Raw genomic sequence first — 18,313 nt, 5'->3', positions numbered from 1 at the left:
TTGGTACATTCCACAAACAATTTACACTGCAGAGTAACTGACACCCCCGCAGGGCTGAGTCCTGACCTTGCTCATCTCACCGCCACTCGCCACTGCATCAATTCACTTGATAGGCATTTAGGGGTTCCCGGGCGTTTCTAGATCAGATGGAGGAGGGGAGAACAATGATTTCATTTCTTTTACTTTAAAAGAGAAAAGTGTAAACAGATATCATCATCACCACTCTTTGAAAGGCCTTCCCTGACCATGGAAACGAAAGAAACAGCCCCCCCCACCCCCCAATAGTTCCCTATAATTTCATCTTGTTCATAGTTATCATTGCACTCGTCACTATTGGTTATTCTCTTGTTTCCTTTTAGACTTATTGTCTGTGTCTCTCCACCTAGGTATACAATGTAGGAAGTTGGGTCCTATAGTTGGTGCCGTATCTCCTGATCCCAGCGAATATGGGCCCCTGGGTAACCTGCTGGGGACTGTTGATGATTTGGGTGTTTTTTTTGACACTTCAGTCTTCACAAAGTCCTCAGATTAAAACTAGTGCAAACCCTACTATTAATATAATTTAAGGGAGTGGACACAGGGAGGTTAGAACCATTGCACGTATGATTCACTTACCACATCCCTTTTCAGTTTTGTGCTGTGACATCACCTCCCTCCATGTGTCAGCGGCAGAGTCAGTCACGTGCCGGCTGAGTGTCCTCCATAGACCATCACAGGCCCCCTATTCCTTTTATTTATGACTAAAAGGCTTAGCACCACCCTTAGGCTTATGCTAATTTATTACAAGAAACTGAGGTGTGGAAGTCTGCTCAATGGTCAGGCCTTGCTTCATTTCTGATAATTAAGAGAAATGCGGAACGTTGTCAGCCGCCGGCACTTTCATGCTTTTCCGACCTTCTCTTCCAGGGACATGAGAGCAGGAAGGAAAGAAATGAAAGAGAAAGCCTGCGGATGGAGACAAGGTCCCGGGAGAAAGCCGAGGAAAGAAGGAGCTCTGGGAAGGAAGAGCATGGGGAGGCACCCATGGGTCCTCTCTCGGAGAAAGGACCCAAGTAGGACTTTGTTTCCACATTAGGACGACAGATGCTGCTGCGTTCTTTGAGTTCTGTATCCTACGCTGGGGGTGGTAGCTGTAAAAAACTGTCTGCGATGCTGAGGGATGGGAGTGGGCGCTGGTTCCACTGCTCCCCAAGAAGACTGCATCATTCTCCAGCTCTGGCATCTGAGTTGAGAGTTTGATCTGCTTTGTTGTCCTTTTATGAGAATCCTATATAATAAAAGGCTAATATGCAAATTGTCCCCTCAACCAGGAGTTCGACCAGGGGGTGGGGTGGCTGGCCAACCACTGGTGGCCCCTCCCCCACCATTGGCCCTGCCCCCTATCAGCCCCCTTCACCCCGTTTGAGGCAGGGCCAGCTCCCAACCTCCCACGTCCCCTCCCCCCAGCTGGCTGGCCTGATTGGCCCCGATTGGGGCGCACGGGCCAGACCCCACCTGTACATGAATTTGTACACCGGGCCTCTAGTAAGAAGGATGAAAGGTATTTTAATAGAATAAAGTAATTCTTGAAAATGTAAAGACAGATATTTAAAGAGCCATCCACACTTCTTCACCAGTCCTTCTTCACATCAATATCACAAATAATCTTAAAAGTCATTGGTGTGACTCTAGTTTACTTCCTTATTAGAAGTAATTATGTAAGTACTAGATGCTTGGTGCACAAAATCTGTGCACGGGTAGGGTCCCTAGGCCTGGCTGGTGATCAGGGCTGATCTGTGGAATGACTGGTGAGGTGATCAGGGTCCCCTGATTGCACCCACCTTGGCTGCCTGCTTGCTGGCCCTGCCCCCTACCGCTGTGGCTGCTGGTCGTCTCCCTCTGCGGGGCAACCGGCGGGGCCATTGGTGGGCCCCCGTTTGTACCTGCCTTGGCTGGCCTGGGGCCTGCGGGCTGGAGGCAGCTCCTGCATTGAGCATCTGCCCCCTGGTGGTCAGTGTGCATCATAGCGACCAGTCGTTCTGCCTGTTGTTCTGCTGTTCAGTCAATTTGCATATTAAACTTTTATTATATAGGATGTCTAATGGCCAGCGTTTAATAAGGACTGGTAGTTAACATGCCAAGTACTAGGCTGAGGTCATATATTTCTATTTTTATTGATTTCAGAGAGGAAGGAAGAGGGAGAGAGATAGAAACACCAATAATGAGAGAGAATCATTGATCGGCTGCCTCCTGCATGTCCCACACCAGGAATCCAGCCCACAACCTGGGCATGTGCCCTGATCAGGAATTGAACTGTGACCTCCTGGTTCATAGGTCAACCCTCAACCACTGAACCACTAGGCCGAAGTCTTTAATGCATTACCTAGAACAATTCTCAGCACTCTAAGGAGGGACCTGTTCTTCTCTTTACTTGCTGGCTGAGGAAACTGATGTTTAGGGAACTTCAGGCCCTCACAGGTGTGGTGGCTGAATTAGGAACAGAGTCCAGTTCATTCTGCTCCTACCCTAAGGCAGGGCCTCCATTTCCCCTTAGCAGTGGGTCCTGACGCAGTACTTGAGAACTGAGCAGGAGTGGGAGGAGGTTACCGTTTTGATTACATGAGTGGAGACTGATTCTCTGAGGTCTGCTGTGTGTTCTTGGTTGTACCTTTATGCGGTTATTCTTTACCATTTATTTATTAATTAGTTTTTTTTAAAAAATATTTTTATTGATTTCAGAGAGGAAGGGAGAGGGAGAGAGAGATAGAAACATCCATGATGAGAGAGAATCATGGATCGGCTGCCTCTTGCAAATCCCCCACTGGGGATCGAGCCCACAACCCGGGCATGTGCCCTTGACTGGAATCAAACCTGGGACCTTTCAGTTCGAAGGCTGACACTCTATTCACTGAGCCAAACTGGCTAGGGCTATTAATTAGTTTTATCCTACATAATAAAAGCCTAATATGCTAAGTGTCCAACTCTTTGACCGTTTGACCAGTCGCTATGACACTCACTGACCACCAGGGGGAAGATGCTCTGACCGATAGGTTAGCTTGCTGCTGGGGTCCGGCTGATTGGGACTGGGGGAGATGGGCTGGACACACCCTGGAGCCCTCCTGCTGTCCCTCCCTGGCCCCAGTCTCTCTGGACTGGGCCTGGGTGAGACCGGCCAGATATGCCCTGGAGCCAACCTCCCCTGATCCCTCCCTGGCTGGCCAATCTCCTGAGGTCCCTCCCAGGCCTCTAAAATATTTCTTCTAATTAATTTCCTTTTAATGTGCATGAATCCATGCACTGGGCCTCTAGTTTAAACATAATTGACATATAACACTATATTAGTTTCAGGTGTATAACATATTTGCAGAAATTGTGAAATTATTACCACAATAAGGCTAACATCCATCACCACACATAGTTACAACTTTTTTTTCTTATGATGAGAAGTTTTACAATCTACTCTCTTAGCAACATTCAGATATACTGAGAGTATTGTTAACTACAGTCACCATACTGTCTATTACATCCCATGAATTATTTAAAAAGTATGGAACACCTCACAAATTTGTGTCATTTTTGCTCAGCAGTCAGTCTTTTCTGTGTTATTCCAGTTTTAGTATATGTGCTGCTGAAGTGAGCATGTGTTTTACTTATTTTTTCAGCTTTGTTAAGGTATAATGGACAAATAAAATTGTATGTATTTAAATTGTACAACACAATGATTTGACATACATACACTTCATAAATGATTGTGCAACCAGGTTCAATTAGCATATTGAGGCCATATTCTATCACTATTTTTTTTCCCTAAAGGAAAAGATTCTAGCATTCTCTAATACTCTTCTGATGTAGTCTTCGTCTCTGTCTCTCGAATCTTCAAATGCCCAAGGGCAGCTACTCTCCGTGTTGTAAAGAAGAGTATCTCCCCAAACTACTTATAACTAATGCTATAATTGATTGATTAGGTAAGACACAAACTAACATTGACATAAACAATAGAAAGAAGGAAAAGGAGAAGGAAAGAAGAGGAAAACAGTGAAAGAAAAGTAAAATAGTGATGATCTTTGACTTGAATTATTTCAATTTTCATACTGCTTACACCTGCATCCATTTTGTAGCCTTTATACACAGTTTTACACTTTTCACACACGTGAAAGATAACTGCAAGCTTTACACGGTGACGTTAGCCTGTTATTTGCTGCCCCTGCGGGGGAGGGTGGGGCCTGACCTGCCACCAAGGGCAGCACTCTGCTGTAGTTGTGGGAAAGCCCAGGTTTCCTTCAGGGCTTTTCTGTCTTGCCAACCAAGTTTCTGGGGATGGTCTGCTTACTGGCTCTGACCCCGATAGAAAGGGCTGGGAGAGGTGGCCCATCCATGGGAATAGGGGCCAACTGGATGGGGTTTCCTCCGCCCGGTGTCTGGCTGGCTGGGACAGCCGCCACCTCCTACCCCAGCCAAGACGCCTGTGGAGGTCTTTCTGCTCCCTGGACGCAAGAATGGCAGGACCTGGAAACATCATGATTAGGGTTTTTATAATATATTTTATCAAACTGGGAGGAAGTCTATTTTCACCATATTTTCAGGGCCATAGTACATGGAGGAGGGGGGACTCTCTGAAAATGAAGCTGCCAGCTTATTACCTTCTTTTTTATATTTTTTAAAAATATATTTTTATTGATTTCAGAGAGGAAGGGAGAAGGAGATAGAAACATCAATGATGAGAGAGAATCACCTTCTTTATAGCACAAAACAGCACTTCTAATAAAATCGTATTTGTAGATAATCTTTTCCCCTTAAATGGAAATGTTTAACTTATCAATTCAATATCTGACACACTTTCAAATAATGTAGAAGCATATAAAGTAGAAAGCAGCAGTCCTCTGGAAAAGCCCAGTGTCAGAACTATAAACGTTAGTTCAGTTATGGTCAGGGCACTCTGGTTCCTCTTCTCTAGGGGGCAGAGTTGAGCTGACATTTGGACAGGTAATGCTGGATACAGAGAAGACTGGCCAATGACAAAATCATTACTATTACTTTCAACCAGAAAGGAGAGAGATGCAGCATTTCTTATCCAAACTCTGAGGTTAGAGTAAATGTACTGGATGTTGGGTAATTCTTATGCTTTATTAATGTATTTAAAAGTAGACACAAAGCTTATTTCATCTAGCATAATACTCTCCAGGTCCCTCCCTGCTGTCTCAAAGGGTAAGTAAGAGATCCCTCATTTTTACAGTTGCATAGTGTTCCATTATGTATATACCACAGCTTTTTTACCCACTCATCTATTAATGGGCACTTGGCTGTTTCCAGATCTTAGCTACTGTAAATAGTGCTGCTATGAACATAAGGGTGCATATATTCTTTCTGATGGATGTTTTGGGATTTTTAAAATATATTCCTAGAAGTAGGATCACTGGGTCAAGTGGAAGTTCCATTTTAAATTTTTTGAGGAAACTCAATGCTGTTTTCCATAGTGGCTGCACCAGTCTGCATTCCCACCAGCAGTGCGTGAGGGTTCCCTTTTCTCCACATCCTCGCCAGAAGGCCTGGAGGGAGAGTATGGGGTGGAGGGAGTCAATGGAGGGAAAAAAAGGGGACATCTGTAATATTTTCAGCAATAAAGGTAAATTTTTTAAAAAAGTAAACACAAAGGACAATGACTAATTGGTTATTTCTGTTACCGGAAAGGGGACCTGGCCTTGAGTGGGTCTGCCTAGGGCCGGCCAGTAGTGTGTGGGTTCTTGACTTTGTGCAGGAAAGATTTCACAAAAAGAGTCCAGGTGATTTTGAGAGTAAGTTTATTAAAGCTCGGGACAGTGAAACAAGAAGGTGCCTAGGTTAGGAAAAGCAGCTGGAGAGAGACTGGGCAGGGAAACGAGCTGAGACTCGGGTGCTTTGGCTCACTCAGACATCAGAGAAAAGGGGGCAGGGGGGCAGGTTCAGGGGGTGAGCCCAGGATGAGCTGCTGCTGCCCATCGCTCCCTGGTTGCAAGCCTCATGGGGGTCCTTAGAGTTTAAGAGATACATGCCTGTGGGGGAGGAAGAGGGGAAAGGAAAAGGCCCACGTGCTTCTGGGAGGGAGAGCTCACACTAGGACTTCAGGTTTTTAAAGGCTGGGAGTTTAGGGGAGGATCTCAATAGAATATGAATCAGTTTTATGTGGACGTGCCAAAATGAAGTTTATTCTCTTAACTTCATCTGTCCTTGGGTGTGATTGGCGAATGGCACTAATTGGATTTTTGCTATCTCCCTGAGTACCGTGATTTAAGCTATTTACTCTCTGGTTGGGGAGAAGTGTAAGCCATTTACTCTTTTTTTTTTTTTTTTAATGTTTTTAGCCCTGACTGGTTTGGCTCAGTGGATAGAGCGTCAGCCTGTGGACTGAAAGGTCCCAGGTTTGATTCCAGTCAAGGGCATGTGCCTTGGTTGCGGGCACATCCCCAGTGGGAGGTGTGCAGGAGGCAGCTGATCAATGTTTCTCTCTCATTGATGTTTCTAACTCTCTATCCCTCTCCCTTCCTCTCTGTAAAAAATTAATAAAATATATTTAAAAAATATGTTTTATTGATTTCAGAGAGGAAGGGAGAGAGAGATAGAAACATCAATGATGAGAGAGAATCATCAATGAGCTGCCTCCTGCACGCCCCTACTGCGGATCAAGCACGAAACCCAGGCATGTGCCCTGACGGGGAATCAACCATGATCTCCTGGTTTACGGCTGGACACTCAATCATTGAGCCACACTGGCGGGGCTAAAACATTTACTTTTTAAGTGTCCTTGGTTTAGGGAAGATAGGATTTTGGGATTCACTAGATGGCTGTAAATAGCTTGGCTGTTTAATTATCTGTCTCAGTTTCCCTATTCTGCTTGTCCTGGCTTACTAGCTTGTCTCAATTTCCACGGGACACAAAAAAAGAAAGAGTGCTTAAAATACTGTTTAGATGATTTACATTTGCACAATGGGAAATTTTAAACTGGGGGAGGGAGGAATTGTACGTTCTGATTTTCTATGTCTTTGGAATTTTTTAGCATTCTATTCTTTTAAAAAATATTTTTATTGATTTTAGAGAGAGGAAGGGAGAGGGAGAAAGATAGAAACATTGATTGGCTGCCTCCTGTACTCCCCTTACTGGGGATCAAGCCTGAAACCCAGGCATGTGCCCTGACCAAGAATCTAAAGATGACCTCTTGGTGCATGGGCAGATGCTCAACCACTGAGCACATGGCTGGCTTTACATTCTATTCTAACCTTGGATTATATAATTCTGTTTTGGTTAATTCCTGCTGTAGTTTTTAATGGGCTGAGCACAGTTCTTCCCCTTCTGCACATATGGAGATGTGAGGAAGAAAACAATACATGGGAATCCCTGTGTACAGTTTGGGGAAATGTAACTTGGTGCCACCACTATGGGAACAGTATGGGGTTCCTCAAAAAAATTAAAAATAGCCTGGCCAGGTGGCTCAGTGATTGAGCAACGACCTATGAACCAGGAAGTTACTGGTTTGATTCCTGGTCAGGACATATGCCCTGGTTGTGAGCTTGATTCCCCATAGGGGTTGTGCAGGAGGCAGCCAATTGATATTGCTCTCTCATCAATGTTCCTCTCTCTCTCCCTCTCCCTTTCTTTCCCTCTTTAGAATCAATAAAAAAAATTTAAAAAATTAAAAATAGAGTTGCTGTATGATCCAGCAATACTTTTGGGTATTTACCTAAAGGAAATGAAACACTAACTTGAAAACGTATGTGCATCCCCGTGTTCACTGCAGCATCATTTACAATAGCCAAAGTGTCCATCAGTGGATAAATGAATAAAAAGATGTGGTATCTATACACAAAGGAATATTATTCAATCATAAAAAAGAATGAAATCTTGCCATTTGTGACAGCATGGAAGAATCTTGAGGGCATTATACTAAGTGAAATGAGTCAGATAGAAAAAGACAAATACAATATAATCTCACTTATGTGTGGAATCTAAAAAAAAAAAAAGCTCATAGATACAGAGAACAGATTGGTGGTTGCCAAAGTCAGGTGTGTGTGTGTGTGTGTGTGTGTGTGTGTGTGTGTAGGGTGGGGAAGGAAGAATGGGGGAGAGGGGTCAAAGGTACAAACTTCCAGTTATCCTATCTAATAAAAGACAAAAAGGGTAATTAACCATACCTCCGCTACACTTCCCATTGGCTAATCAGCGAGATATGCAAATTAACTGTCAACAAAGATGGCGGCTGGCAGCCACGCAGCTGAAGTGAGCAGGAGGTTTGCTTGCTCCAGTGATGGAGGAAGCCAAGGTTCCCTGCCTGCTGCGGCCGGCTCTGAGCCCGAAAGCAACAATGTTTCAATTATAGAAGCTAAACAAACCCCAGATACCTGCTTTCAGCCGCCGGCCGCCTCAGAGCTAGGAGCACTAGTGAAGGCAACAGAGTTTCAATTATAGAAGGTAAATAAATCCCAGAATAAAAAAAAAAGAAAAAAGGGGGAGGCTGGGAGCTTCAGTCGCAGGCCAGCCTGAAAACGGCCCTCAGCCCCTCACCCAGACTGGCCAGGCACCCCAGTGGGTACTCCCACCCTAAAGGGGGGGTGACCAGCTGCAAACAGCCATCAGACCCTCACCCAGGCTGGCTAGGCACCCAAGTGGGACCCCCACCCTGATCCGGGACACCCTTCAGGGCAAACCAGCTGGCCCCCACCTGTGCACCAGGCCTCTATCCTATACAGTAAAAGGGTAATATGCAAACTGACCCTAACAGCAGAAGGACTGGGAATGACTGGTCACTATGACACACACTGACCACCAGGGGGCAGACGCTCAATGCAGGAGCTGCCCTCTGGTGGTCAGTGTGCTCCCACATGGGGGAGCTCTGCTCAGCCACAAGCCAGGCTGATGGCTGCCAGTACAGTGTTGGTGGTGGGAGCCTCTCCTGCCTCCTCAGCAGCTCTAAGGATGTCTGACTGCAGCTTAGGCCTGCTCCGCAGTGGCAAGTGGAAATCCCCCAAGGGCTGCCGGCTGCCAGAGGGATGTCTGATTGCCAGCTTAGGCCCAATGCCCCGGGGAACAGGCCTAAGCCAGCAGGTGGTCATCCCCCGAGGGGTCCCAGACTGCGAGAGGGCACAGCCCAGGCTGAGGGACCCCCCCCCCCCCGAGTGCACACATTTTTGTGCACCGGGCCTCTAGTAAAATAAGTCCTGGGGATTTAGTGTACTGCATGGTGACCATAGTTAATAATGCTATACTGCATGTTTGATAGTTGCTAAGGGAATAGGTCTTAAAAGTTCTCACCACAGGAAAAAAGTTTCCTTAAACCATATGTGGTGATAGAAGACTTATTGTGATAATCATTTCACAATATGTACAAATATTGAATCGCTATGTTGGACACCTGAAACAAATATAATTTTATATGTCAAGTATATCTCAATGAAAAAATAAGCAAACAAACCAAAAACAACAGTGAACGGAGAAGCCTTTCTATCTTACCCAGCCCTTTTAGTCCCAGCTCATGCGTGCTTGTGTGCCCAGCTGGGCTCTTGAGTGGCTTAAACCAGAGGTAGCCACACCTCGCCTTGGCTCAGAGTCTCTCCCTTGATGACTAATTGCCAAGATCCAGTTGTTCATTCAACAAAGACATTTGACTGCCTGCACTGTGCTGGGGAAACAGCAGTGAGCAACGCCTGTTGTCCAGGGACTCACATTCCAGGGAGGAAAGAGATAGCAAACAAAAATTTACACATCACTGGCTCAGAGATAACTTGTTAAAAAAAACACTGTGTCACTGTCTAGCTTGAAGACCTTGGCAGGTTTCCTGTCATTTACAGAATTAAATCAAAACCTTTTAGCACGACATCAAACACCCATCTAACTGGTTTTCAAACTTTAAAGAAGACATTGTTTCACACTCTTCTGACTTCTTCTCTTTGTTCTCCCCCCTCAGCCTTCTGTGCACAACACATCTGTCTTCAGAGCTCATGTTTTCACTGCTATTGTGTAAATTGCCTTCCAGTGCTTTGGTGGAGGGATAAGTACAAACCAATGAAAACTTTATAATAACTATTGTGTCTATTTGTTTAGATTTTCCATTTGGGATGGGCACTGGTTAGCCATTAATTAAGGGGTAGTGATAATATACTGGTCATGAACCATTTTAACATGAGTAAGGAGCCAACCAAGGACTTTCCCAGGAATCTCTTTTCTCATCTCTGAAATACATCTACCACCTGTGATTAGTTCATGTGTTTAAAGGCTGCTCACTATGTTCTTATAAACAAGTGGCTTTACTTCTCACCCCTCAATTTGCAAACATAGTAAGACAATGACAAGTCACCATTTCCGGGAAGTGCAGGAGCAAATAAAAAACACACACAAAACAAAACATGGTAAGGAGGGGGAATGAGAGAGACAGAGCACAGGACTTTTAAAGATCATCTGATAAAAAGTACTAGGGATGTGATGTGCACATGATGATGATAGTTACCACTCATGTGTGATACACATAAAAACTATTAAGAGAGCAAATCCTGAGTTCTCCTTACAAGGAAAAAAAAAAACACATTTTCTCTCTATTTTTAAAATTTATTTTTTTTGTGTCTATCTGAGATGATGGATGTTAACTAAACTTATTGTGTAATCACTTCACAATATATGTAAGTGAAACCTTTGTGCTGTACACCTGAAACCCATACAATGGTGCATGGCAATTATCTACATATATAAAAGCCTAAGCGACCGTTCGACCAGTAGCTATGATGCTCACTGACCACCGGGGGCAGATGCTTAATGCACAGGCATGGAAACATGGAACAGACTAATGAACCTCAGAAGGAGTGGGAGGGGAGGGGGTAAGGGCGGGAAGAGATTAACCAAAGATCTTATATGCATACTAGAGGCCCGGTGCACGGATTTGTGCAATGGTGGGGTCCTTTGACCTTGCCTGTGGGGATTGGGCCAAAACTGGCAGTCTGACATCTCCTGAGGGTTCCCAGATTGCAAGAGGGTGCAGGCCAGGCCGAGGGACCCCACCAGTGCAGGGATCCATGCACCGGGCCTCTAGTATCTCAATAAAACTGAGGGGGAAAAAGATCATCTGATCCAAGACTGTCTCATCCCAATTCCTACTTGAGGCAGGAACTCCCTCTGCAGTGAGTCTGCCAGGTGTGTTCCAGGCTTTGCTTGATGACTGCCAGGGCAAGAAGGCAGTCTCTTTCACTGCATTGAAGCTCTCATAGTCGACGCTGTTGTTATCCTGCTCTCCTTCTCCTCCCACCACACACACACACACAAAAAGGCCCTTTCTTATCCTGAGCTGCAATCTTCCTTTTGTAAGGGCTCCATCCATGTGGAATGTGGCCTTTTTCTTTGCCTGGAGTACATTACAGCATAGCTTCCTCTCCTGAATGATGTCACTACAGTTCTAGAGGAGAGCACTCACGCCTTTCTCTACCTCTCTCCTCCCTGTGGGAACTCAGGGGAACACTCTGTGCCAGCCACCGTTGCTCACAGAACCCGAGTTCCACAGCCCATCACCCTGAATGCCTTCACTTGAACCTCTAGTTTGTCAACTTTTTGTTTATAATATGGCATCCATAGTAATAAAAATGTAAGTGAAAACAAGAGGCCACTTATTTTTTGTTTTTATTGATTTCAGAGAGGAAGGGAGAGAGAGAGAGAGAGAGAGAGAGAGAGAGAGAGAGAGAGAGAGAGAGACATCAATGATGGGAGAAACAGGGTGCAGCTCGGCTGCCTCCTGCATGCCCCCCACTGGGGATTGTGCCCACAACCTGGACATGTGCCCTGACCGGGAATCCAAGGGTGACCGCCTGGTTCATAGGTCAACACTCAACCACTGAGCCACGCTGCCTAGGGGAGGCTATTTAAAACTCAAATTTGCAAATGTTTAAGAATTTTTCTCAGAGTTTGGAAAGGTTAAGCTGTAATATTAAATTACAACTTTTGTCAAATGCGGGTTCTACATTGATTAATATGTTAGTATGATTTTTCTTCTATAGGCTGTTAGTATCATGGTTTGTATTGATTGATTTTTGAATATTGAACAAGCCTTATAACTCCGGGAAAAAACACACACTTGGTCATGGTGTCTAATTATTTTTATGTATTGCTGGATTCCATTTGCTAATATTTTGTTAAGGATTTTAGTGCCATATTCAGGAGGGGTATTGGTGTGTAATTTTCTTTCTCTAATGTGTTTGTTTGTTTGTATATCAGAGTAACACTGATTTCACAAAGTGAATTGGAAGTGTTCTCTCTTCTTTTATTTTCTGGAAGGGATTATATAGAATTGGTGTTAATTCTTCCTTGAACATTTGGTAGAGTTCTCCAGTAAAACCCATTTGGGCCTGGAGATTTTGTATTTAAAGTATGGGAGCATTTATTTATTTATTTTAATTTTCTTTATTTTTTATTTTATTAAATTTATTTGGCTGATAAAACCATACAGGTTTCAAGTGTGCAACTCAACAAAACATCATCTGTACACTGTTATGTGCTCACCACCAAAGTCAAGTCTCTTTTCATTTCCATTTATCCCCCCTTTGCCCACTTCCACCTCTCCTCACCCCTTTCCCTCTGCTATCACCATACTGTTGTCCATGCCTATGTGTCATATATATATTAGTGGCCCGGTACACAGATTTGTGCACATTGAAAGGAAATTAATTAGAAGAAATATTTTAAGATTGCTATTTACCCTTTCTCAATAATAGAAGTGTCAACCAAATTCATGATTGACAATGACAGATCGAAACGCATGTGTGCAATTGGTGCCAGCGAGAGCTTTATGTATATTGAGCATGCACTAGTCAACTTAGCCTTTTATCTATAACTAGAGGCCTGGTGCACAAAAATTTGTGCACTTGCGGGGGGGTCCCTCAGCCCGGCCTGTGCCCTCTCGCAGTCTGGGACCCCTCAGGGAATGTCCACCTGCTGGCAGTCAGACATCCCTTTGGCAGCCCGGGAACCCTCAGGGGATGTCCACTTGCCAGTGGGGAGCAGGCCTAAGCTGCAGTAGGACATTTTTAGTGCTGCTGAGGAGGCAGGAGAGGCTCCCGCCACCACCGCTGTGTTGGCAGCCGTCAGCCTGGCTTGTGGCTGAGCAGAGCTCCCCCTGTGGGAGTGCACTGACCACCAGGGGGCAGCTCCTGCATTGAGCATCTGCCCCCTGGTGGTCAGTGTGTGTCATAGTGACCAGTCATTCCCAGTTGTTCTGCTGTTAAGGTCAATTTGCATATTACCCTTTTATTATATAGAATAGAGGCCTGGTGCACAGGTGGGGGCCTGCTGGTTTGCCCTGAAGGGTGTCCCAGATCAGGGTGGGGGTCCTGCTGGGGTGCCTGGCCAGCCTGGGTGAGGGGCTGATGGCCGTTTTCAGGGGGGCAACGCCCCCCCCCCCCCCCCCCCCCCGGCAACCCAAGCTCCCAGCCTCTCCTTTTGGGCTGGAAGCAGGTATCTGGGATTTATTTATCTTCTATAATTGAAACTTTCTAGCCTTGAGTGGCACCCAGGGCTGGCCAGGGCAGGTGGAAAGCTTGGCTTCCTCCATCGCCGGGGGCAACCCAAGCCTCCTGCTGGTCCAGCTCCATGGCCGCCACCATCTTAGTTGGGTTAATTTGCATACTCGTTCCTGATTGGCTGGTGGGCATGGCTTGTGGGTGTAGTGGAGTGGCGGAGTGATGGTTAATTTGCATGTTTCTCTTTTATTAGTGTAGATTATAAAAGCGTAGTATTCTAATTAGACCCGATGTCCTTCTGGATGTCCTTCTGGACGACCTTCTGGATGAAGCTGGGGCTGTGAGGAAAGCCTGGGTCTGGGGTGCTGGAGGGAAGCCTGGGTCCCATGTGCCAGAGGGAAGCCAGTACCGGCAGCTGGGGGAAGGAAGGCCTATTCTTGCACAAATTTTGTGCATTGGGCCTCTAGTATATATATATAGAATAAACTTGCTTAAGTGGATCTGCCTTTTGATTTAACTAAACTTTTTCCAGCCCACTGAAGCACCCCAACTTCTTTTTCAGGTAATTGTCAGCAACACAGCAGTAAATATCAACACAAAGCACATTATTATTGTAGATCACGCAGGGAGAACAAAGGGTAAAATATTTAACTGCAGCAGTGTTTGACTATATTCTGCACAATGAGAAAACCTGAAGTCTTTTTCAAGGCCCACCATTTCTTACTTCTTTTCAGTTGGGTCAAGTTTCTAAACTTTCTAAATCTCTGTTTTCCAGCTAATGAAAAGAAAATAGGATTCCACCGAGTCTCCTATCTACCTACCCCAGGACTTCCGTGAGGATCAAATGAGACGAGGCACGGGAACACGTGTCACAGACATTTGGTTATAGTGTGAAATGATTGCACCTGGTTATAAAGCAAGCCATGTTCTTGGGCTGAAGAAACTCCAATGAGGCTAGTCACTAGGGAGAGGAAGCCGGGCATTGCTACATGATGTCATTACTCGATGCCCACAACGACTGTTTCTTGCCTGGGCTGGGCTGTGGGCCGCATTTTGCGCCATGGGGTCTTGACAGCTTTCGCTGCAATTGGTGGGGTGTCACTCTGGGTGGTGGTGGGGCCTGTGTCCCACTTGGGGGAAGCCGAGTGTTGCTTTGTTGGCACCAGGTCTGTAGTGCCGTTTCTTTGTAAATGGCCAGTGCACATCATGGCAGCTCCTGTGTTGAGTGTCTGCCCCTGGTGGTCAGTGTGTGTCATAGCGACCGGTTGGATGGTCGGAGGGACGCTTAGCATATTTTATATATATAGATTGCTTAATCCCTTTACCTCTTTGTTAAAAAAAATATTTTATTGATTTTTTACAGAGAGGAAGGGAGAGGGATAGAGAGTTAGAAACATTGATGAGAGAGAAACATCGATCAGCTGCCTCTTGCACACCTCCTACTGGGGATGTGCCCGCAACCAAGGTACATGCCCTTGACTGGAATCGAACCTGGGACCTTTCAGTCCTCAGGCCAATCCTCTATCCACTGAGCTAAACCGGTCAGGGCCCCTTTACCTCTTTTTTCCCCCCAGCTCCCCTACCCTTCTTCCCTCTGAGATCTGTCAGTATGTCCCATGCCTCCATGTCTCTGGATCTATTTTGTTTGTCAGTTTATGATGTTCATTAGATTCCACATATAAGTGAGATCATATGGTATTTTTCTTTCTCTGATTGGCTTATTTCACTTAGCATAATACTCTCCAGGTCCATCCATGCGATTGCAAAAAGTAATATTGTCTTCTCTTTTTACAGCCAAGTAGTACTCCATTGTGTATCCACTTTGTTATCCACTATCTACTGATGGGCATTTGGGCTGTTTCCAGATTGTGGCTATTGTAAATAATGCTGCAATGAACATATATATATATAGAGAGAGGCCCGGTGCACAAATTTGTGCACGGGTGGGATCCCGAAGGGGATGGAGTGGGGCCGGCCCGCTGGGCAGTGGTGGGACACTCTTGCCAGCCCGGGATTGCATCTGTCCCGCTGACGTTCGCGCTGGTTGTTGGGAGCCACCTGGTGGTCACTTTTATATCCTTTCTTCTTTGCAGGGCGTCTAGGGAGGGGAAGTGCCCTAGTTGCCCAAGGCCGACTTCCAGGAGGCCGGCAGTGCTGTCAGGATCTTGCCAGCGGTGCTGGTCCATTGGTGCCTGGTCCATTCTCCAGAGATTAGACCTGCAGGACTACTGAGGGAATGAGTGGCTGCCGCTGGGCTGGTGGGCCGCCAGATGGGTTGGTCAGCTGAGCAGCGCTCCCGCTGTGGGAGCACACTGACCACTAGGGGGAAGCTCCTGCATTGAGTGTCTGCCCCCTGGTGGTCAGTGTGTGTCCTAGTGATTGGTCGACCGGTTGTTCGGTCATTCGGTTGCTTAGGCTTTTATATTATATATATATTCTTTTGAATTATGTTTCAGGACTTTTAAATATATTCCCAGAAGTGGAATTGCTGTGTCAAAAGGTAGCTCCATTTTTAATTTTTTTGAGGAAATGCCATACTGCTTTCCACAGTGGCTACACTAATCTGCATTTCCACCAGCAATATTCGAGGGTTCCCTTTTCTCCACATCCTTGCCAGCACTTGTTGTTTATTGCTTTATTGATGATAGCCATTCTGACAGGTGACACCTCATTGTAGTTTTAATTTGCATCTCTCTGGTGATTTTTCATATGTGTATTGGTTATCTATATGTCCTCTTTGGAGAAGTGTCTATTCAGATCCTTTGCCCAGTTTTTAATTGGGTTGTTTATCTTCTTGGTGTTGAGTTTTACAAGTTCTTTTTATATTTTGGAAAGTATGGGAGTATTTAAAGAATAAATTAAATTTCCTTAAGAGTTATAGGGATATTCAAAATATTGATTTCATATTGAATTGTAGTAATTTGTGTTTTTCAAGGAATTGGTCCATTTCAGTTAAGTTATATATGTGTGTGTTGAGTTGTTTTCTTATTTTCTTTTTGACTCCTGCAAGGTCTGTTTAATTCTTGACATTGGTAATTTGTGTCTTCTCTCTTTATTTCTTTGTCAGTCATGCTAGTGGTTTGCCAATTATATTGATTTTTTCAAAACCTAGCTCTTTGTTTTCACTTTGTTAAAGCCTTGTGAGGGTGGAAGTCTAGACTCTCCACTTGGCCTTTGCTGTGTGGATGTGGGCTGAGCCACAGTTTTTTCTGTGGTGTTTGGCTGGAGTAGAGCCTTTACTATCTAAAGTTGTTGTTATTATTGTTTTAGGCTCCCCTTTCTTGGCCCTTTGGCTAGAGAGAATAAGCTTTTGTTGGGCTCCAAGTCTGGGTTAATGAAACAAAAAGAAAACCCGGAGAACTCACCATTATGTCATTTTTTGGGTCCCTAGATTCCTAGCTGGTGTGTCATCTTCCTCTTCTTATGTTTGTGTGTGTGTGTGTGTGTGTGTGTGTGTGTGTGTGTGTATTTAGGCTCTTTAGTTGACTAACAGGAGAAATAGGGAAAATTATGTAAACTCTACCTTCTTGCAGGCTGGAATCCCCAGAAATCTTTTTTTAGTAGATTGATCATGGAAGATTGGTCATATCCCTTGACTACCATTCCAGTATTGAGTAGCTTTTGTGATAAAAGGTGCATTCTTGTCAGAATACAAATGCTTCAGTAAGTCAAACTTTTGATTGATTTCAAGGGCCAACCCTTCTTTGTGAGTTTTCTTGGCTGCCAGAGGGATTGAGTGTTGTGATCCACTCATGGTTTCTCAGTTTACTTGTCAAGCAGGGCCCTGAATTTTTGGAGAGCTTGTGGAGATGTGATAACATTGCAATCACGGTGATCCAGACTGAAGTGTCTGACTAGCCCACTGTGGCAAACATACACTAAGGTAGCCCCCCATGATCTCTATTGCCTGGCTTTTAGGAAGTGCAGGAGCTAAGAGTAAACTCTAGGGGGTAAGGGCAGCTGCTAGCTGACATCCAGAAAGAACCTGGGGACTCGGCCCTATAGCTGCAAAGAAATGAATTGAGACAGCAACCTGAGAGAGCTTGGAAGCAGATTCTTCCCCAGTCAAGCCTCCAGATGAGAATGCAGCCTGGACAACACCTTGATTGTAGCCTTGTGAGACCCTGAGCAGAGTCCAGTTAAGCCATGCCTGGACTCTTGACCCTCAGAAACTGTACAATAATAAATTTGTGGTGATCTGTTACATAGATAGCAATAGGTAACAAATATACCAACCAAGAGGACATCATCTATGCGGTGAAAGCTTTGGGCATAAGAAGGTAGAGGCACTCACAGGAAATTCTGACCCACCCACTCCTGGCAAATGGCATATAAGTTTATGCATCCATGGTACAGTGCTGCAAACATCTATTGGAGACTTTGGTAATATGCTGAGATAGGCTTCTCTGCATCTTGGTAGCCTTTATCTGAAAATGAAGATAATTATAATATTTACTTATAAGGTGGTTGTTAAAGAACTAAATATGATAATGTGGGTCAAGCTGGCACCTTTTAATGTGTGTGGCCCAATAAGTGTGGCTCTTGCCATCTTAATATTTCAATGAGGTCACATTTCCGTCAACATCTTTAAGTTATAATGGCAATGGATTTGCAAATCTCAACCTCCCCCAACCCCCACCAATCAACCAACCAACCAACCAACCAGTTAACCCTTCCACGATTTCCCCAGGATCAAAGCATTGTTAGGGGGAGAGTCCTGTCTAATTTCTCATAGCACCAAGCAACATTTTTTATTTCCACCATCCAACAACAAAAACACCAAGCCAACCCTGGCCTTCTCTCCACAGATAACAACCACCTCCTGGTTAATTAATAAGGACTTCAAAGGATTCATTAGGGCTTTTCCGCCAACA

The 18,313-nt window shown here is 45.0% G+C and overlaps 1 protein-coding gene across 2 annotated transcripts in view; it reads left to right on the top strand.

The window, feature by feature from the left end:
• Positions 1 to 1,436, top strand: part of LNP1 (leukemia NUP98 fusion partner 1) — a 40,649-nt gene extending 39,213 nt beyond the window's left edge. For both annotated transcript variants that reach the window (XM_023762105.1, XM_006098370.3), the window contains one exon: positions 907 to 1,436. In XM_023762105.1, coding sequence (XP_023617873.1) covers positions 907 to 1,056 — 150 coding nt within the window. In that variant the 3' untranslated portion in view covers positions 1,057 to 1,436. The remainder of the gene's footprint in view (positions 1 to 906) is intronic.
• Positions 1,437 to 18,313: the final 16,877 nt, after the last annotated feature.

This window comes from Myotis lucifugus, unplaced genomic scaffold (assembly GCF_000147115.1).
Source record: "Myotis lucifugus unplaced genomic scaffold, Myoluc2.0 scaffold_231, whole genome shotgun sequence".
Lineage (NCBI taxonomy): Eukaryota > Metazoa > Chordata > Mammalia > Chiroptera > Vespertilionidae > Myotis > Myotis lucifugus.
The sequence above is the reverse complement of the archived record's forward strand: the minus strand, read 5'-3'. Positions and strand labels throughout refer to the sequence as shown.